We start from the raw sequence: 23,245 nt of genomic DNA, 5'->3' as shown, positions 1-23,245 counted from the left end.
TCGGAGGGTAAACTGGGTAGCACCGGATGTGAAAGGGAATTTAAACAGTCTATCCACATTCTTCAAGGATTCTGCTTTAATATCACTACGTCCGTGATAGAAAGTCACACACACTGCTTTTACTTGATATTTACTTGAGCTTTATTCAAATGTATTAGTCGTTACTTTACATGAGTCTATAAGCTATTATAGGAAACTTCTTTCCTAGTAGCTTCTTACAATGTCTACTAAATTGTGATTACAGGTATTTATTTACCACTATTATAAAGATATTATTTTACAAGTGAAGTCTGTGTTTTTTTATAAAACAAATGACAGGGATGAGGCACGTGGTCTTATAGAGGGATCTATGTTAACATAAAGTCTTTGTCATAAATTAATCAGCTCTCAGACAAATGATCTTAATATGATTTCTACAACTGGATTTAAATCAAATCTTCATGCTGTTGAAATGTGCCCACAAATGAACCTATTGAACCTATACAGCACTGAGGATAAAATTACACTTTTTTTAAATGTATTGACTGAACAAATATGAAACAGCAGGCTTAAACAACATTACCATGTGTGATGTATTTTTTTTGTAATAAAAAAGACAGCAACTATACATTGTGTTGACTTTTTACAGACTGGATTACTGAATCACTTGCTGCTCTTCCTTGTTCTATTCCTGTCTATTATAAGAGGTTTAGTCTTGGCCTTCTGTAATACAAACAGCTTTTCCTCCACTGTAACAGATTTTCTGTGTCTGTAGACTTTTTCAGCCCATTCGTGCTGTTGAGCTTTTTCAATCCTTTTAATCAGATTACAAGGAAAGAGAAACCAGTTTGTGTCTTGAACCCTGAGCAGGACTCACAACTACATCAGTGCTCTCTGGTGCTGCTTTTGCCTTGACGGAAATGTGAGTGGCCAGAGCAATGGTGCCAGGACTGAGGAGACAACGCTGTTATCACACCAACAACCCCTTCATTTTGCTTTATGACAGATGTCCACCTGACTGTGTGAAGCTCCCTTCACCTCAGGCCTCAGGGACATGATGTCAGGACAACAATTTTGGGCTCAGGTGAGACAGCAGATTTATTTTAGTTTGTTTTGTTTTTAGTGAAAGTACAAAATGCTGAGATGATAAAAAAAAAGTATGTAAAGGTGAACTAGAAAGATCACACAGAAATACTGTTGTTTCCATTTGTATAGCACCTACACACACATGCACACACACACACACGAGAAAACAATGTTCTCATTTATATAAGAAGACAGTCACTCAGGTCAGATCAGTTTGTTTCAGAGAACATGGTCATAAAAGCTTCTGCTGGATCTTATTATGGGTCCAGTTTAGAGACACCTACTGTGAGTGAGCAAGTCATTACTTAGGAGACAAAAAAGGTACATTACAGGTGATAAGTACATAGCAAATCAGAGCATGTACATGAGTGTGGTAGTATTATTTTGCAAAACCATGCAATACCAGCAAATACCTGGTTTTGGTGTTGGAATTAGTCAAAACATGTCAATTTAAACAAAGATGTTACAGATTGACCTGAACATAAAGGTCTTGTTTTTCTCTAGGCATTTTTTCCCAATTACATGCACAGCTCCCAGCTCCATTTACCTACATCTGAAGCAAGTTTAAAAACAATGCAAGTGGTAAACAAGTACTGGATTCTGACCAACTATTATTGCGCAAGCCTATTGAAACCATAGATTGAGTGCTTTCACTCAAATGGCGATTTGCATCCACTAGTTTTCTTTTGTTTGTTCTCTTTGGCACTTCCTCCTCTCTCACACAACAGCAGCAATTATCTGAGAGTGAAAGGGGCCCCCAGGAATGCCGGGCCATGGCGGCCTGAGCCGCTCAGAGCAACACGTGTATATCACAGTAGCTTGTAGTTAACACACACACATTAATCATGTCGGAGGGAATGATTAATGTGATTAAAAGTGAGACTGAACAAACTGTTCTCTTAATTATAAACATGTTACCAAATACACATGAGCCTCTAATATCTAATTCTAATTATACAAAGATATTCATTGTACAAACTTGACAATACAAGCTTAGCTGCTGTTTGATCTAAACCTCTTCTTCATAACAGCCATGTTCTTTGATGCTCAGGGTGGACATAAGTTTCTTCACAGACCTAGTGATTTGATAATGAAAATCTTACTTGCTATAAATACAAACAGCTGTTTAATAACTATTTCAACCTCATGATGTCCAGGACATCACGTTTTTACCGTGGACTGACTGACAGTATCCTCCCTTAACCCAGAGGTTATGTTTGATGATTTAAAAAGGTCCAATGCTCATGACAATCCTGATTTAAATTAGCATTTTTATTTCTTGCTTTATAAGAATAAACATTTATTGGGAACAGATACCCATGCTGATTAAATGATTATGTGACAGAGCTTGAACAGAAAGTAGCATGTGAAAGTTTGGTTGTGACATCTGGATTTGTGAGTACAAATTCATAGGAGACAGTGTGTTTTTAGTCTGTGTTCCTGGTGTTCCGTGTGTTCTTGGTCGTGTTCTGTGTTGCTGCCATCATCATTCCCACAATCCTACAACTGTTGCTTTGCTCAAAGGTCCAGAAATGAGAGCGTCACAGTTCACTGGTGTGTGAGTCAAAAGCCTCTTAGCTGAGTCTGAGCCAAACTAACCTTTGACGTTTAACTCTTATTAAACCTCAGCTCCTAGAAAGTGAGCCTGGACAGACTATGGTTCTTCTGAGGAATTACAGTAAATACTTTGGCAGTCTGCTTTTTCCCAATATTCTTTTAAAGGAAGCCCAGTCCTTATCTATCCATTCATCAGAACTATTCTACTGCAACATGATTATCTGTTGTCATTTACAACATAATACATTTACACAAACTATTCTCATCAATACAATCAGGAATTCAGTTCCATCTTAACAGACCCACTGATTTCCCCCTCAGTAACACTTAGTAACAAACATTGTTTTCTCAGTAGACTTTTGGGTGACATAGTTTTTGCCATTTCTGTGAAAATCCGATCGATATATAGCTTGAACAGATGTGTTGCCAATTCTTAGAGCAAGTATGGGTTTCTGTTTGAGGGATTATTTTACCAGTATTGTGATATTAAATGTTCACATCAAACAGTGTGCAAAGTTTATAGTTTTCCATGTCAACAGTAAGAATGTAGTTGTTTTTGGAATGTAATGTAATCCAACAGTTAAGGCAAGGTGTGTGTGTGTGTGTACATGAGGTTTATGTATAGTATTTTTTTTATTCTTTACTCTTTACTATTATATATTCCTAATTCAATTTGTCTTTCAGATTTTCTTTCTTGTTTTCGTTTCTTATTCTTGATCAGGTAGTGGCACAGGGAAATTTCACTTTCATCGCAGAGATAACATGTTATTTTTTGCATATAACCATAAAGCCTTTGAATCCTTTGACACCTTGGACCATGCAATGCAGAGCTCCCAACTAGTCCCTAACCACGAATTCTCTGTGTTTTATTTCTTTGTGGGACAATGTGTATTATCACCTGAGATGTGGTACAGAAACAATTGACAACAGTTTGCTTGTTATGCCTCTGGCTCAGTGAGTCTAAACTGCAGGCTGCAGCTAACCCAATCCCAGCAGATGAAGGTCATCCTGACTGAAAGGAGGGCTAAACAATGGCGGGATTATCGAGACACTCCACCCTGCACAACAACCCAAATCTTATCAGACTCTCTCTCACCCTGCAATCAGTGCCTTTTAAACAACTAATATAAATAGTCAATCACTTTATATCTCTGCCGCTGGGCAAAACAGAAACATCCTCATTACTTTGCACCCTTAAACCGACAGCTCATTTCCTTCAACATATTGCATAGTATATAACATAGTATATCCAGCTCTTTCTTTATTCTGAACAACGTTCAGCCTGGCTTTCCAGGAAAATAGAGCTATCGCAGACAGATTTATGGAATATAATGTACAAGATGAGAGTAACTGACTTATTGTTTTTGTAAAAGTCTTACAAGCCTGTACTCAAGTCTGTTTTTGGGATCAATTACATAACTGATGTAAAAACCTCACCTCTAGCCCAGTGTCATTAAGTAACAATTATTATGAAATGATTGGTTTAAGATCCTCCCAGGACTGTCAGAGGAAAAGCAGGAAATAATTAATATCCATCTAATGTATTATATACGGTATGTGATGAATCTATTTGTGCTACTGTACATTACAACTGTGCACAAGCAATAAGTGTGGAGGTTAAATGAGGCAATAATAGATCATTACAAATGCCAGCTGCAAGCATCACCACCAGCCAGCAATAAAAATGGGACACACAAACCTAAATAGTTACATGGCTGCAACAGGTAAAAAATAAAATAAATGAATGACATTGTTAAACCCACACCTCTAATGCTAATGCACCCTGCCTCTGTAGATGTCAATCCAAGTCAGCCGCCCCACTTTCAGTTTGTCTCGGTTGTAATACAGACATGATAACTTGTCAGGATTATGGACATGGCCTCTTTCTGTGAGTGACACACAGACTCCGTCTCTGAGGGGAGACCTGGAGGGCTTCACTAATGCAGTAGGAGGCCATTAGGTGAGATGCAACATAATCCCAAAAATTTGACATAATGGGTACTTTTTTAATTTTTTACGGCTGGATTAAACGGAGGAATTGCATAGTACTGTGGGGTTTGAGCAGCAATGGGGGAAGGGAAAGAAGAGACAGATGGGACTTACATGGTCCCTGTCGCCCTCCTCCTCCTCTTCACCTCCTCCTCCCCTCACAGACTCTCTGCCTAATCTGACTGGGTTGGACAGGGGGAGGATGGGGGAGGTTACCGGGCATTCTCCACCACCTCTCCCTCTTTTCTGGCAGCACCCACCACGGCCACGGAGCCAAAGCACACAGGATATGGGCAAAAAAAGAACTTATTCCCTGTGAGGCTGGACAGAGGGTAGCTGAGCTAGAGCTCATGCTGAGGTTGTCGTCTGTACGGAGCCCATTCGGACCAGATTTGCTGCTAATCCAGCATAAGGAGAGAGCGGGGACAACCTGCTGGATTGAGCATTGGGGCTTTACTTTTTTATTTTTGTTTTCTAACAGGCCTGTTAGATGATAGATGTTGTGTTCTGGCCTCTTTGAGGACATGAGGATGCCATCTTTGCAGGCCATCTGAGAAAACTCTGTGCTGGAAGTCCATGGCCAAATGTGGAGCTGTGGCAGTTGAGGAAAAGCAATTTAGAGGCAATTTAGGCACAATGTCGGCCACTCAGGGGATGAACCGCAGTGGCATCTACAACTACTTCCTCAACATGGTGGCCTATCAGGTGAGAGTGGCAGGGGGAGAGAGGCAGGGACTGCAGCTGGAGTTAAAGCTTTTTTCAATGTCATCTTAGTCCTTATTTTAAATGATTATATTTTCACTCTGGAGATGAATTTATTAATAATAATAACACTGGTTGAGAGAAGAGAGCATTTACTGCAATACTTCAGTTAGACTTAATCGTGTTGAACCTTTCATCATGAAGAAAACATAGTTAAGTGCTTAAGTATTATTACAAAAACGCACCCTAAGCATCCAAAGTTAAACTACCTCAATTTGTTTTAACCACAAATCAAAAAGTTCTCAGAAAAGTAACTGAAAAGTAATCTCTTCACACTCAATCTCAGTTTCTCTTTGCAAACCAAAGTTACCAGCACTTAATACATGTAGATCTGCCATTTACCATTCTCAGATATTTGTAAATGCAAAAGCCTGAAAAAGTTTCATTGGACACTTGCATGTCAAAGAACCTTGACAGATGATTGGATGAAAAATATATGACTGTCCATCATAGTGTACTGAAGCCAGGTGAAGGTGTCCGTTTCATGCAGAAATGCGTTCAGTGCTGTTTAGGGCCACACTTAATCAATCGATTGAGGGGTCAGAAAGTGTGAACCACTTTGATGTATGTGGCCATAAGTTCAATTTGGATTTTGTAAAGTAGACTCCAACTTGTGAGAATGGTTTACTGCCAAGTCGTGATTTATTGTTATCAATATGTGTAATAATCTAGATCCTAACAAAAATCGAATTTGGATCAGTAACACTAAATAGTCCCCAGTCTTTATGATGCCAGTGCATCATAAAGATACTGAACACACTGTGGCTTTATTTGTGTTGTTAAAAGTAAAAGTAATTGCATGGAAGAACCAGCAACTGCAGGTGTTAGTCAATGTTGCTCCAACAGACCAAACCTGGCCTTTTTGGTCGGTCCACCACTTGGGTTAAGATCGAGACATATCATCACTAATATTCATAAATAACTTCACAAGATGGAGTGCCCCATTTCTTTATCCATGGCTGTCTGTTAGCAGGAAATTTGGCATTTATTCCTTTGTTTATTTTTGCTTACCTAGCTAAAGAGCACCTGTCTGATCAGCTGAAGTCATGTGGCGCTTTTCTTCCTCCCTTGTAAACAGCTCACCTCACCAGGTGACTCCTGGTTCCACTCTTTCTGGTAGAACGCATAAAAATAGTTTTATTTTTAAGAACAGAAAATGATCTTAAACGCTCACTAAAAACAACCACTCTGACAGTTTTATTGCTCATATGTACTGCACATGTACTGAACATTTTATGAAAACTAAATATGAAAGCACGGAGCTGCTGCTGTTTATGATGAAAGTTAAATCTGGATCATTAGGGCATTACAAATGTGATTCATGCAGGATTAGCTCTCAGATTAGCTGCCTGAATACGTGGGAACATGCAGGGAGTTCTACAATCATCTCTAAACAAACAGCTGGCGTGTGTCCTGGTCTCTGTACATAACAAATATTGTACCCTTCCTGCTTTAACAAGAGAGCATTTTTTCAAAGTGGTACAATGTTTTGATTAGGGCTCAGTCTTTTGGAGATTAAATTTGAGGATGCCCTGCCCATCGATTATTCCTTCACACAGTAGGAGAATAGCCCACATTACAAACATCAGACAGATAAAGTGAGATTATATTATACCACTATAAAGGACTGTAGAGTCTTACAGTCTTTTACAGTGGTTATGCACAAGGAAATCCACTGATCCCAATCCATGAGATCAGTGGATCTTAAAATCTTACAAAAGAAAGTGAAAAAATACTGTTTCCACCCCTTTCAACGATCCCGCTCCAAAATACAATGGCTTCATCCTTGGGTCAGTCCCCACCCTCCCACAAGATCTTATGAAATCAGTTCAGTAGTTTTTAAGTAATCATGTAAACAAACACACAGACAGGCAAAGAGCAACAAAAGCAGATGTCATCGATGTAGGTAACAACAGGGAACATGAAAGGAACAAATCAAAAATGTCTTGGGTGTATTTACACCTGTACTTACAAATGGTCACGTCAGGCGATATATCCTGTTGCAATCTGATCACAGAAAACTCATTTTAATGCCAGGTGTAAAGGGGACCTGTAAGACAGAAAAATGACAAAGTGAAACAAACAAAACGTATCCTAATTCACAAATTAAAATGTTTTCATGTGTGATTGTATTATCATCATAGAGATACATAACATTAAAACTACAGAAGTAACAAATAAAAAGTGAAAATTTACTAACAAAAACACCAACTGACTTTTAAACATCGAATCAGCTCTAGAGCAGTGGTTTCCTGGGGAAATAATGCAACTGCCATTTAGCTTGCGATCAGAAAGACCCATGATCCAGAAAGTGATTCATTATTTATTTAATTATTTAATTAATTAATTAACTTCTAAGAAAACAGTGAGAGATCCATACATTTTCCACAGATGGAGACACAATGTGCGTGAACTGTCCATTTAATCATTTTTCATCTGGTACAGGATCAAATCATTTTCCCACTACTGTACATGAACAAAACTCTATTTCTATTCAGCTCTAGATACAATAAACTCCTCCGTATTATCCATCAGATTATAACCTGCATTTCAGAATCCACTGCAACAGCGTTCTGAAAATACATTCATCAAACATACAGTTTTTTGTTTAAAGTGAGGAGTTCACAGATATTGAAAATCATCACAAACTGTTGCACCTTCATGTGACTCTGAAAATGCACACAAGATTGTAATTTGTTGATTGTCCCGATGTATCTGACAGATGTGCACGCAGGTTTTGCCTCGTTAGATTTGGTTCAGGGTCAGAGATGACTCATTAAATTATCCAGTCGTCACCATGGCCCAATTTTGTTTCCAGAATCAGAACCAGCTAGATGATCCTGGACCCCATGAGATTAATCTGCCACTGACATCCATTACATTCAACACAGGGCATCTAATGCTTTGACCCCAAACCTCTTTCTGTTTGACTTGAAATTAGTCAGGAAACACATACTACATGTACAGATAGTTTTTATACTTGTATACTTGCAAAAATATATAAATTAATCCGAGTCATTTGTTGATGAGCAGATTAGTATTTCTCTGTAATTTTATTCTATTACATTTATTTTTTGCAGTCAATTGAGTAAAGATTGAAGATTGAATGACTTTATTCCTTCCCCAGGGGGTAAACACAAATTCACAACAGCTCAGTTAATAAAATAAAATAAAATAAAATAAAATAAAATAAAATAAAATAAAATAAAATAAAATAAAATAAAATAAAATAAAAATACACTAAAGTAATAAAATTACAAAGAAAAATTAAATAAAAGACAGCTTTTGGATATATGCATGTTATAATTACAATAAAATTATTATTAATTATAATAAACAAATGTTTCCAGTTAAATACTTTGCATACGTCTCAAATCCAAAAGCAATAAACACCCCCTGCACTGTGCCCTTGAAGGTGAATAAAGGCACTCTCAATATTTTGTAATCTACAAATGTTGTAAAATGCCCCAAGTTCCTTCTTAATGGAAGAGCAAGAATAAAGACTTTATTATCCAGATGTCCCTTTTTTTTAATTTTTGCTTCACCCTGGCTTTTTAAACTTTTTTTTGTGCTCTTTGCAGTATTGTATGGTATATTTATATGCAGTCTTGTATAAAGTACCTAAAAGGGATAGTTGAGTAAACGTATCTTACCAGAAAATAACTTTCGTAGAAGTTGAAGTCACTTTTTATAATGTTACTTTAGTAGATTTCATCGTGGCTCTGCTAGTTTACGTGTCCTTGAGCAAGACACTTAACCCTCATGTAGCAGAGTGTGAATGGGTGAATGACAACACTGCAGTGTAAAGCAACTCATCAAGACTATCATCAAGACGAGTAACAAAGACAGTTAGAGGAAATGTAATGGAGTAAAAGTTCACAATTTATTTAGGAAATGTAGAGAAGTAAAAATAAAAGTTGCTAGAAATATAAATAACAGAGACACATGTGAATTGTGTACAGTAAAGTACAGTAAAAAAGTATTTGTACTTTGTTACATTACAGCACTGTTTATTTGTCATGCTAGTAATAAAAGTTAAGATTGTTTGGATGCTGAGCTGCCTCCATTATCTCCTCCTCAGATATGCTGCTGCTGTGGACCAGCTCCTTGCTCCCTCTGCTGTGCCTTCTGTCCTCCAGTCAAATCCTCCACCAGCACGCGGGTCATGTACACCCTCTTTCACATCATGAGCTGCGCCGTCTCCTGCCTCATGCTGTCCCGCACCGTCTCTGAGCTCGTCAGGGAAAATGTGAGCTCAGAATCTCGTTTTATCTTATCTTGTTCATTTTAGTTTGTGAATTAAATGTAAATTCAAAAACGTTCAAAACTGGTCGCTTATACTAAGTAGCTACCAAGAGATCAGATAACATCATCATGGTTTGTGATTGGCTGCAAGTTAACAGTAGAAAAGAGAGGAACAGCTAACACAAACCTAAGGCAATTACATTTTCAATACCACTATATACAGAAGGGATGATTGAGCAAGTAACTCGAGCTATTCATGTTTAATCTCTCATTTAATTTAATTTATTTAATCTCAAAGTTCAGTTAAGAAATATTATTATTATTAATAATTATTAAAACACAGGTTTCAGTGGTTGGATGGGATGGATTTTGGATATTCTTAAAAAACAGTGAATCCTTCCTTTACAGCACAAACACTCAAAGTGTCAGCTGGTGGTTAAATCTCACCTTTGTCCATGACTGTAAATTCAGTTTCTATTGCCATGATTCATAAGGATCATTGGACATTTACCAAAGGTTTCAATATGATTATCTACTCAGACCACCTCAGCATCTTTAGACATAAAGACTCACAAAGTCATGCACTGGTTGACAACTTATGTGTGTGTGTTTTCCAGGTGCCTTTCTTCAACATGGTGTGTGACCAGGCACATGGGGGAGGCCACTGTGAGATGCTTGTGGGCTACTCCGCTGTTTACAGAGTCTGCTTTGGCACGTCCTGTTTCTACCTGATGATGGCGATCTTCCTCATAGATGTGAAGTCCAGTCAGGACTTTAGAGCACTCGTACACAACGGGTCAGTGCTGCAGACTTTGCCACATCAAACAGACTCATTCTGATCGAGACAACATGACTGTAACTGATTTCATAGTTTGTTTTTTTATGTTGGTAATCATTAAAAGGGTGAGTATGGATGTTTAGCTTGAGGTTGGAAGTCAGGAGACGCCAAGAGAGTTACTGAAAAATTGACTTATCTGCTACTAGTGTGTCATCCAACCAAGAGCCCAGTCTAGGAATCCAAGAAGGTCTCAAAATATATGGAGCAGGTTTTCCTGCTCCGGGATCAGCTTATTTCTCCAGTCTTGTTTCCACACAGAACTGTCTTTCAGGTCACTCTCCAGAATATTTCCTTATTATTCTGTGCTCACTTCTCACAGCACTCATTCCTCCTTCAAGCTTCCTTTGTTTGTTTCCCTCATCTCCTCAGCTCTCAGGTGTGACTGATTTATCAGCTTCCTTCCCCCTTCACTTCCTGCTTTGGTGCCTTTTTCCATTTCTTCCCTTTAAATCAGAGAGTGTAACATTTGCACCTGAACACAGCATAACCATCACGACCAAACATAACAACTTAATCAAAAGATATAAATTCAAACCTGACATCATAATATTATCTATTAAGACATTTTATCTGGAAGGCATACAGGACAGAGTATGCCATGTGCTTTAAAGTACTTTAGAAGAGAATATAAACTTTAAATTTCTAAATCTACCACAGACAATACTTAATCAAAAGACCAAATGACAATAAACTCACTAATCCTTTCATACATTAACAAAATCTAAAAAATAAATAAAACCCCTACAAAATGAAAGAAAAGACTCATGGTATTTATGAGATTTTTTTTTTAGAAGGAAAATATTATCAAAAACTGTCTATTATTAAAAAAAAACATTATTATATTTTCATATCTTTTCAATATATTTTATCAAAGGTAAAGAAGAAGAACATTCCTCTCTCTTTGCTCACCTCACCCGGCCTCCGAGTCTATTTAAAGCGGTTGGTTGTCACACTTTCCACTGTAGCACACTCAGTGATGCATTAGGATTAGGATTTGACCGACTGGATTGTTGGTCATCCCTGTTTATAAATCTAATCACAGGAGTATAATCAGTGGCAAAGGCGAAAGCTTCCAGGGTCTGTGACCCAGTGCCTTTCTGCTCCACAGAGTGGACATATGGACGTCACAGGGATATGGTAACTGTTTGGAGGGAGGTTGAGATAACATTTGATTCGTTTTATTTTGTAGATTAAGAATGTTGTTTTTCATTTTAAATCCACAACAATATAATATAAAGGAAATAAAGTACTAAAATATTCACGACTAAACACAATTATGCTCAATATAGACTGACTATAGACTAAGACACTTTGAGGCACATTTCCAAAACGTTCTTTAAGTGTATGAAAAACATGACAGCATGTAAACCTTGATTCAGTTTTTCCCTTTGAAACTAACTAACGCTGTGTGTGTGTTGTCTCTCTGTGTGCTCTCTACAGCTTCTGGTTCTTAAAGTTCATCACTCTGCTTGGAATGTGCACCGCTGCCTTCTTCATTCCAACAGAGTCCTTTCTGCATGGTGAGAGGTGGAGCAGAGACTTACTCTGAGAGTTTACTCTCAGTTTGACTTACTGGGAATTAAAAGGATAACATGGTGATGTTGTTTTGTGCACCTTTCTCTGCTCCAGCTAGAGGGCAGCAGAGACTACGGCAGCAGTTGGGCTTATGTACATGATTTGACTGTAAATCTAACAATAAATGTGATGGTGATACATTCCTGATATCAGAGCAGATTTATAATTCACACCACTTTCTGACAGCTCCTCTTTTCCACTGTTGTCTTCCCACAGCTTGGCATTATGTTGGTGTGGTGGGAGGATTTGCCTTCATCCTTATCCAACTCATCCTCATCACAGCTTTTGCACACACCTGGAACAAGAACTGGTGAGTGAGTGTCAACATAGGAAAAGAAAATATGATCAAATATATCTTGTGGTATGATAGAAAATAGAGTTTTGTACCAGTCGTGGTTTGCCTCTGTTGACTTCAATGTATACTTTGAACTTATTGACATGGGTCGATGCGGAAAATGCAACCTTTATGTTTAGTGTATGTTTCATTAATGTGTTGTATGTTTTGTACTGGACCTTGAAAATTAGATGACACATCAATTAATACATTGTATTTTTGTAACATTTGACCTTAGACCACCAAAGCCTAATCAGGACATCCCTGAATCCAAGTGTACATTTTTGCCAGAGATATTATAACATTTCCAACATCAGTTCTTATAATGTCTGCATGACATTGACCTTAATGACCAAATTGTATTCAGTTCATTCATAAGGCCAAGTAAACATTTCTACAAAAGTACAACACACACACACACACACACAGAGGTTTTTGCAGCTTGTCTTCGAAGGACACTGCATTGACTTCCATTAATTTGGACAGCCTAAACAAAGTGTTATCTCTAACCAGTTAATGCCCAACCTTAACCTTTACCTAACCTCTTAAATTAAAATCTGGGCTATAAACACTGGTTTACATGACTTCAGAGGACATTGCATTGACTTACATTAATTTCCTCGAGACTTCCTCTAACCTTAACCATAATCACTACTGGCCTAATCCTAACCCTGACCCTAAACTCAACCTAAAATGTGTCTTCACCTTAAAATGTAGTAATTTACGTTATGGGGACTTGCTTTTTGTCCCCATAAGGAAGACAAGTCCCCATAATGTGACTGTGAAAACAGCTTTGGGTCCCCACAACAGTAGTAATACCTGTACACACACACACACACACACACACTTACTATACACATATTGTATACAGACTGCAGCCTGGTTCACATTTCCTCACTGCTTACCGGGGATGATTGATTTACCTTCTGTCCGACAGTGCTCTGTAAATCATAAGAACCCGTGCACTTCACCAGCATCTGTACACACACAGACTGACAGACAGAGGCCCTGCTGTGATCTTTAAACTTGTTCTTTCAAAATCACTTTGATGGGTCACTGGCTTGTACTGGGGAAGATTTTTCCTCCTTCATTCACCTGAATCTCTGTCCTCGCACTAAGTTTGAAGCAAGCAAGTAAACACTGTGAAAAGTGTGTAACATTTGATCAATTAAAAACATCAAAGCTTCATCACAGTGTGATCGCTTCACCAACTCACTAAGTTTTTGTTTATTTTGTTGTACTTTAAATAACTGATATCATGTGTTTTCTTTTATTTATTTCATTATTGACATTTCAGTAAGAAACACATTTGTGAAAAAAGAACATCTATATCAGAGCAGCAGCTGTGAAAAAAAAATTGAGGTTGAAAGACGGAGAGCTCAAGAACTAAGTGAGACATGAATGAAACAACTGTTTCATCCATGACTTCACTGAGTGTTCCTGTTTGTTTCCATGGTTTGTCCTGTCTTTTGTTGTTAAAGCTTAATATTCCTTTCTAGGGTTATTTATGTTCTCTTGTTCTACCTCAGTTTAAGCTACCATGTCCTAATTCTTTTAGCCAGACTCGTCCTCTTGACAGCTTGCTCGTCCCAGATAAGATGTTATTTACTGAGTTGGCTGTGGCTCTCTCTCTCTCATACACGCACACGCACGCACACACACCCCTCTGAACTCTGCTGTGGCATGGCAGAGTTTTTAGTTACAACAGCTAAGAGGATTTATTAATTCAAGGCAAATGCACGGAATCAGAACAAATCCTTTTAATTCATCTACAGCATTTTGGGCTTTTCCTTCATCTCCTTTTAAAACAGATGAAGATCCCTTTAAAGCAAAAGGTAGCTTTTACATTCCCCATGCTGCTGAAATATTATCTCCCATAAATCAGAGACCACAGTGTTTTCTTTTATCCTCCGACCGAGCTACTGACTTTACCTCGATCTAGAGTCAAATATGCTACGATCGATAATAATTACAAATGTCTTCTGGACGTTGTTCTCAGGTTAACTGGAGCGGCAGAAAACAAACGCTGGTACCTGGCTGTGATGTGCGCCACCCTCTTCTTCTACACCATTGCCACCATGGCCTTCACCTTCATGTACAAGTACTACACGCACCCCATCACCTGCCATTTCAACAAGGCTCTGCTGTGGATTAACCTGGGACTCTGCGGCCTCATGTCCTTCATTGCTGTCACGCCGTGCGTGAAGCAGAGTGAGTTGATAACACACGCTGTCACGTCTGTTGTTGAATTCCAGCATTGCAGTAACACTTTGTCTATCTCCAGCTATTCAAACATCCTCCAGTTGAAACTGCTGCAGCAGATAATAATTATATGTGAGCCAATCATCTGTTTCTCCCTATAAAAAACTAAACAAAGTAAGACTGTTTTGTCTGCACATGTCTGGGTTTTATGTTACAGCTGGTAGCAGAGGTGAGAAGCCACTGAGTACATTTACTCAAATTTAAGCTGAGCTACCATAACATGGTATATGAATATTTAAATTTTTGTTATCTCATTTTCTGTTGTTGTTGTTGTTTTTAACCTTATTAGAAGGATAATTGTACAGTTTAACTATTTGTACATGGCTGGAGATACTAGTTACTTTACACCAGGGACTGGTGCAAAGACTGGTCAAGTCTCAAAAGAGGGCAAAATGATGTATAGTTCACAAAAAACACATGATGCAAGATAACTACAAATATCAAAAACTGAGACATAAATCTCAAAATAAGTAAACTAATTAAAACACCAAATGAGTTTGTATGTAATTTAATGTTGAATGTAATACATTTAATAATGTCATAATTACAACCTAATGTCTTATTTAATTATATTACTTTTACAATTTACAATCTATAACAATTAAGTATTATTACTTTATTGTGAAACATATTCAGTATTGGAAGAGGAAGAGTCATGTCCCATGTTTTCATTCTAACATTATATTAAGTGATGGGTCGCATGTAATCGATTAGGGGGCCGCATGTGGCCTACGGGCTGACAGTTTGACATCTGTTATCAACTGTAAAATGAAAACACCAGGGCTCAGACAACCAACATTCAACCCTTTCTTCTGATTATAGTCAATTTCCCACAAATAATAGTGATGTCGACATGGCGTTTCTCAGATTTTGCGGGTAAATTGTTATGCTTTTCATTTTATTTTTAATATTTTTATGTGAAGCAGACGTCTTACCAGGCAGGTAGCACATAAGACTGCAAAGTATGGAAAGAATGGCAGACAACAGGCAACTCAGAAAAACATTAAAATGCCCAGGTGGTTTCACTGACGTGGCAACCTTCCATTCCACATTTCAATAACCTCCCTGTATTATTATCCTGGATAAAAGTCTTGTTGAGCAAATGTTTCTCCTCCCCTTGTCTGCCTGATATAACACTATAGTGTTATAATAACAGTTCTGCACGACTAAGATGTGTCTTATTAGCCTGTGCTATGTGGTAGGCATTTGTTTGGATTTGTTTATTTGTCTTTGGTTTTAGTTTTTGTTGCTGCTATTACTGTTTTTTGTTTTTTTTGGAGGAATTGGTTTGTTTAAATTGGGAACACTTAATCCTTAAATTTTTACACTGCATCGTGTCTTCATCATGACTGCATTACAGGAAACACAGGGGTACAACACAGGACCATACTAACTGACAAAAGAAACTGGGGTGCATGGAGGTGAAATACACAAGGGAAGCAGAAATAATTGGCTGCTCATTTTCAGAAGCTTCAGAGAGACTTTATTTTAAGTTCCTACAAAGCAATCAATAGGGTGGGGTTGTTAGAGTCTGTGTTCTTAGTCTTTTTGTCTTTGTTATTATAGAGCAACCACGGTCGGGTCTCCTTCAAGCCTCCATCATCAGCTGTTATGTCATGTACCTGACTTTCTCTGCCTTGTCCAGCCGTCCGCCAGAGAAAGGTACTGTATGTCCACTTCGTAGATTCAAAGCAGTACAACAGCCACCCACACACACACACACACACACACACACACACACACACACACAATGTTGTTTGTCTCAAAATGACTCACCTGTTGTCTCCAGGTAAGACACAGAGCCTCCATATGACTGACACAGTGCAGTGGCCTTTCAGAGGCTCCGGTCTTATCTAAGGTTTACATCTCAATGGAACACATGCAATTATAGATGTACACACACACGCTCACACACACACACACGGATGAGATGTGCTCTGACATGCTGCCCGCTGAGCTGGTGGCCTGTGGTGAGGGCCGACTGACGGATATTTGTTTCACATTCCTCATGGATCCATTGACAACATAATAACACAGGAACACAGGCCGGCACCTTCATTACAAATGTACACAGCTCTTCCTGTGAACAGATAAAGTGTAGGACATTGTTCAGATCTGCCTGTAAAAGTTGCTCCATCCCTTTGCTTCACGCAAATAAGGAAGGTAACGATAAAAATTTAAGGAAAATACAACAACTAATTCATTTCTACAGTGCCCATCACAGCTTGTCTACTTTCCTGACCAACATAGTGTGTACAGAATTTTACTTCCAACACAATGCCACACACTTTCTCTCAGAGATGTAAAACCTAACTTACTTATGACGAGTCTATTGAAATGAATCAGTTGGCACTTTAGGGAGAGCTACTCTCCATAATTGTAATGTTGCCTGTCTGAGCCATAATCCCAGCTGTCTGTATTATCAACATGCTTAAACACTCACATCTGCATATTATATATAACTACACTTAATAGTCTACTCAAGGTCTCCACAGGTGTATACTGTGTGTGTGTGTATGTGTGTGCACGTGTGTGCGTGAACACTAAATGTATGTTGGAGTCCTGGGGCAGCAAAGGACATTGTAGCAACTTGTTGAGAAAATATGCACTCCGAGTCTGCTATAAAAACATCTTTTCAACTGTATAACACACACACACACACGCAGGTTTGGACAGCCAAACCAAAACCTAGACTTGCATCTTACCTCTAAGACATGAAGAGTCTGACTACTGGTCTGGACAAGGTCAGTGTTTGTACCAGAAAAGGTCCTCATGCAAATACATACACACACTTCTAAATCTGCATCCTCATCTTCATCCAATCATTCATCCATAACCTACAAAAGAAAATTTCATCCAAATCTGTCCTTGAACTTTTGAGTTATGCTGACAATCAGACAAAAAAAACCCCCAAACCTTCTTTCCGTTTCGTAATGAGGCAAAAAGTTATTTCTGAGGTTAAAGTCAGGATTAAGTGTGAGCTGGTTTTGACCAAGTTGTAAGAAGAGGCTTTGTTATTCACAATGAGCTGCACAAACTTGTGTGTGTGGGTCTTTGTTCAACTAACCTGTCCCCAGAAGGCTTATTCTATGACCTCACTGTGACACACACATGGAGAGAGAGAGCATGAATACAGATATTGAAATCATAACGTAATAATAATAATAATGACAGATTGAAAGTGTGTGTGTGTGTGTCAAGCAAACCGTTGGACAGACTTTTCTTGCATGTATAGGTAGACTAGTGCAATAAGACAGGTATTTATTATTCAAATGACGTCAAAGTCTTCTGTAATAATTCACCTGCCACGTTTGAAGCCCGTCAAGCAACCCATTGCACAGGTATGCGAGCATGTGCATGTGTGAGCATACAGTGCATATTTGTTAGTGCTGTACAGTACGTGTTCACCCCACAAAGCGTCCAGGAGGTGAATCTATAAGAGACATTTACAGAAGGGAAATGATCAGCTGAGGCTCATTTTATAAGAAAGAAAGAAAGAAAGAAAGAAAGAAAGAAAGAAAGAAAGAAAGGAATTTGAAAAGAAGACATGAAACAAAGGGAAAAAGAAAAATATGACACAAAGACAACAACTTGAGGCATGTGCAGCGCATTTTCACACTGGTGCTGGCACCAGTCCTATTAAAATTAGAAAACCAGTAATTAATTTTGTCTGAATTTTTAAATTGCAATTGTTTTGACTCGTCTCAATTTGTAGAACACAGTAACAAACACACACAGTGTAGGTTTCACTGTTAACGGTGCAATATTTCTGCCAGTCAGCTGAGTGAGTTTGTCCGATGAGGTACAGGTGTGTGTGTGTGCTCCGTGGCCAGCACCTCACACACAGTCACATGGGGAAAAACATAAGGGATAAGAGTAAGCCACAAAAACAAGGAAGCAGTCTGACAACCAAAGAACAATCCCCTCTGTACAGCAGCCATGTTCACAGGCCACAGCTGAAAAATCACAGTGTAAATAATGAAATAAATGATGGGAGGCAGGGTTTCATTTAGCTGGTTCACAGTTACAAGAACTAAACAGAGCCATTGTTAATGTTACTAGAAATACCTGTGCTTTTCCTGCTAAAACATGTCCATCCAGTCTATGATATCATATAGCTTTTAAAATGGATAGGTCAGGCTTTTTGGATGATACCTCATGAGTTCTATGAGGTATTGACAGATTATCAACACTGACTTTTTCAAGCACTCGACGTGCTGCTATTTTCGTGAACCAGACTTTGACCTACTCACCCTTACTGATAACATGGCTGCCAGCAGGGACTGAAGGACAAAGACATATTTTCGCCTGTTAACAATAGACTCCATCCATCCATCCATCCATCCATCTATCCATCCATCCATCCATCCTCTACCGCTTTATCCTCCACGAGGGTTACAGGGGGTGCTGTGCCAATCTCATGCTCACATAGGGCGTCACACTCTGGACAGTTGGCCAGTCCATCGCAGGGCCACATAGAGACAAACCATTCACTCTCACACTCACACATACGATCAATTTGGTCCAATTGACCTAATCCCCAAATCTGCATGTCTTTAGACTGTGGGAGGAAACTGGAGAAAAGCCACTGCACCAAACATGTGGCCCTTAATAGACTCAACTTATAAAATAGAGATACCTTAAGAATATGTTTACCCCATTAGACAGCCTTTTCTGACAGGAAAATACAGTTTATACACCAGTCACTCTCCCAAACTAAAGTCCAACACAACCATGCTTAGCAAAGACAGTGTTGATAATGTGTAAATATCTTATACAACCACTATATGAAATTGTTCTCATCTGTAGGTTTGTTTTAACTGCAGATTTTCTTTAACATAGATAAGAGCTGCACAAAGTGCCTCTAAAGAAACCACAGATGACAGCTTCTCAGTATAATGGAACCTGTCTTGCTGTGTTCTTCTGTGTTAGTGGTGTACCAGGGCATGAACATGACCGTCTGTTACCCCAGTGTGGGACAAGATGGCATCCAGAATGAAGGCAACGCTGTTGCTATCATTGGAGCTGCAATCATGTACTGCTGTGTCCTGTTTGCATGGTGAGTCGACTCATTGAGAACTATGATATATATAGATATATATATATATATATATCTATATATATATATATATATATATATATATAGTGTTGCATACTAGTATAGTAAAAGTATACTTTTACTATACTAGTATGCAACACTTGAAAAGATCCAAACTTCAACTAAAATTGAATAACTTGAGAACTCAAACTGTAAATGTTTTCCTGCAGGTTGATGTTTCAGATGTATTAAAAATCCAATTTTCCTACAGTAATGAAGCTTCCTACCTGGCAGAGGTCTTTGGTCCATTTTGGATGATTAAGGTTTACCGTTATGAGTTCCAGAAAGCAACCTGCTGCTTCTGCTGTCCCAAGGAAGAGGAAGGTTTGCTCAGTTTTTATTTTGTTATAGTTCTTTTGTCCTCCTTGCATTCTGTTTTCAAACCAATAGTTTAGTATACGTAGGAAAAAATGTTTTATATGGCACAAATTCAGGGGACCAAGTTTCCAGTTCCGACTCTGTCTACTTCCAGTTTTATATGTGGCCACAGAAATCAAGTGCTTTATCACAGACTATCATATTACTGCATAAAAGCAACCTTTCACAGTGTAAAAGTTACTGCTTCCAGCCATTGAGTCCATAACATTATGATTTGTGTCTCCAGCCAGTGACACATACTTTCACACAAAAGAGGAATAAAGGATTTATTCTGTGTAGTACAGGTAGATGTACAGTGGTGTATTGACCCAACTGCAGAACCAAAAGCACACAGGACTCATGGTCAGGAACAGAAGACTGAGATGGTTTACCGGGATGGAGACGAAGCAGGTGAATCAGAGACAGGCAGGGCCGGGAAGGAAGGCAGAATAGTGCTGAAAAGTCTTGCATGGCAAAAACCAATCTGGCGTGAACGTGGAGCTGTGCTGCGCTGATTGCAGGGAATGAGGAGCAGGTGTGTTCACAGGTGAGCTGCGTTGCCTGATGAGGTGGGCGTGGCTGGCAGGTTAAGTGAAGCAGAGGTGGAAAGAATGGAAAAGTGGGAACAGGGTGACTCAACTGTGACAGTAGGAGCTATTCAGATAGCCATCAAGAAGCGTGAACTGCCAATAAAAAACCTTTTTAAAAACTATTTCATTTTTTACTTTAATGAAGAGTTCTGGCTGACTTTGTTAACTTTGTAAATACATCAAACAGTGCCCGCTTTGACAAGTCTAAATGTGATGTCTCAGTGTTTTTAATGGAATGTCCTGACAGACTTGAGGACTCCCAGATGTAGTTTCTCATTGCAGGACGTGCTGCAAAAGCAAAAACATTTTTTTTGTGTTTTCCAGTTGAAGAGGACTTTGTGATTGATGACGACAGCAAAGGTTGTCAGAAGGTCATTCACAATGAGACCCAGCGAGTGGCTTACAGCTACTTCTTCTTCCATTTTGTTTTCTTCTTGGCCTCGCTGTATGTGATGATGACCCTCACTAACTGGTTCAGGTTAGTGAATGACACGTCTTAATTGTGCTCTCACCACTGTAAACAACACAATTATTCTCATACATAGTTTGTCATTTATAATTATTGCGGAGGACACAGAAAACATACATGGTTATGCTCCACACAAGGAAAAGGGGGAAATTAACTTATGGTGTACCTAAAAAACATTTTGGTACAGAACTAGAATGAGTTCTAATTTTACCAAACAGGGCTCATGAACACATACCTTCATCAACACTAATCTGGGCCATTTTCTGTATCCACGCCTGTTCATTCAACATATAACTGATTGATCTGTGTTCTGCTCATCCAGCTATGAGTCTGCCGTGTTGGAGACCACTTTCACCCATGGCAGCTGGTCTACCTTCTGGGTGAAGATGTCGTCCTGCTGGGCCTGTGTCATCCTCTACCTTTGGCTGCTGCTGGGCCCTCTGTGCAGCTGTCAGTCTGATTCCAGACCTCGCCGCTCACGCATCAAACGCCGCTCAGCATCGTCACGCCACGTCACTGTCAGTGTCTGACATCCTCTGTGAAAGTTCCAGGCATGCGGGGAGTGGACACAAGAGGTCATAAGACTCACATCCTCCTCATCACGCCCTGCAGGGGGCAGCTCTTAAGAAATGGAGGGGGTCAAAGACTCACTGTGCTGTGAGAAGGACCGATTTCCAAAAGCTTAGTGCCCTGTTGCTATGTGAAGAACTGGGCAAAGCCCTGATATCACAGGCTCAACAACGTGAACTCAAATCACTAATGAGGACATGTTTGTGGTTTGGGAACAACTTAACAGTATTGCCAAAGGGATGTGAAGGAGTGAAGTCTCACTCTATAATGTGCGAATTACAGTAAGTCAGAGTAAAGACTGATTCATTTATCAAAATGTACAGTTTCATTTTAGTATTCATTTAAATTTTGAACATATTTAGACATTTGAAGTTACAACAAAGGGCTGCATTATAGATATTTGTTGTAATATTGCTGTCCGTTATATTTTTTCCCCTGACAAAGAAAACCCAATGATCTTACACGGAGGGCGATGAACACAGTTTTTGTCAGTGTTTGAACCAAACTGATCAACTGCAAAGCTTACAAATGTGAAACATTTTGGGAAATACATCTGAAGAGGAATTATTTTATTTTTTCCCCCATAAAACCACAGCTTGATGTTTTTTTTAGTAAAGGTTTGTGTGATTCAATGAAAACAGACTGGAAATGTCACACAGAACTAATTTATTTGCATATTTTTCTTTCAAATATAAACTTGTCAACAAGGCAGCTTCAGGACTGGTTCCTAATTATAGTTCAGAGTTAAAGAGAGATTTTCTTATGTGCTAAAAAAAACCCCAACCTGAAGTGAAATGAAGTGCAGTCGAGGATTAACAAATCACTTCACAAACCAGATATTTGAATGCTCAGAGATGGAGGGTCTGAAAGAGGCACTGAATGGCAGCTAAACAGAAAGGTGCGGCATTCGTCAGCATCAGAGTTTTGTCTAAATGTTGATTCATTCTGGCAAAAAAGAAAAAGATTCTCTGAATATATATTGCTCGGCATATGAGTACAGTGTTGCTTCATGGCACATCATTTAAATCCAAATTCAATAATGTGAGTGAAATGTGATTGTTTACATACTTTTTGTTACTCAATTTGAAACCAGGCGTGCTCAAAAATGTTTTGAATTCCAGACGAAGTAGAAGGTTTCTGTCTCCTGCCTTCAGTTGATGTAGTTGTGTCTTTGAGATGCTGAGGTGAACTGTGCTGTGGATTTAAAATATACCCTCAAACCGTCCCTAAAAAAGATAATGTTGACTTAAGTGGTTTGAGAAACTGAGGGCAAACTGAGCTGTGATGACTTCCTCGGTTAATGAGCAGCTGGTTCAGTCACAAAATTAAGAGAAGTAGGCAGGTTTATCATCTGTAGTTAGAGCAGTGTTTCCTTTGTTGTAGATCTAAAGCCTTTTTGTAAATACACTGGTTTCTTACAAATGCTGTTGTTTTTGTTTGGTTTCTTTGACTGTCTTGCATGTTAGAAGTCAAAATAACTTAAAGCAACGTGAAGCAACTTTTTATAAATTTAAAAAAAGATGTTGACTTTTAA

General features: G+C 38.7%; 1 protein-coding gene across 2 annotated transcripts; it reads left to right on the top strand.

The window, feature by feature from the left end:
- The first annotated feature begins 848 nt into the window (after positions 1–848).
- serinc4 (serine incorporator 4) lies at positions 849–22,465 on the top strand. 2 transcript variants are annotated; one of them, XM_058629260.1, is made up of 11 exons: positions 849–1,063; positions 9,455–9,622; positions 10,236–10,414; positions 11,897–11,976; positions 12,248–12,341; positions 14,365–14,576; positions 16,194–16,289; positions 19,560–19,686; positions 19,937–20,049; positions 20,997–21,150; positions 21,464–22,465. In XM_058629260.1, the coding sequence occupies exons 1-11, from the start codon at positions 1,034–1,036 to the stop codon at positions 21,669–21,671; spliced, it is 1,461 nt and encodes a 486-aa protein (XP_058485243.1). In that variant the 5' UTR covers positions 849–1,033; the 3' UTR covers positions 21,672–22,465. The 2 variants fall into 2 exon arrangements, with proteins under 2 accessions (XP_058485243.1, XP_058485242.1); XM_058629259.1 differs by lacking the exon at positions 849–1,063 and adding an exon at positions 4,684–5,316.
- The last annotated feature ends 780 nt before the right edge of the window (positions 22,466–23,245 follow it).

The sequence above is a fragment of the Solea solea genome, chromosome 5, assembly GCF_958295425.1.
Source record: "Solea solea chromosome 5, fSolSol10.1, whole genome shotgun sequence".
In the NCBI taxonomy this organism is placed as follows: domain Eukaryota; kingdom Metazoa; phylum Chordata; class Actinopteri; order Pleuronectiformes; family Soleidae; genus Solea; species Solea solea.
The sequence above is the reverse complement of the archived record's forward strand: the minus strand, read 5'-3'. Positions and strand labels throughout refer to the sequence as shown.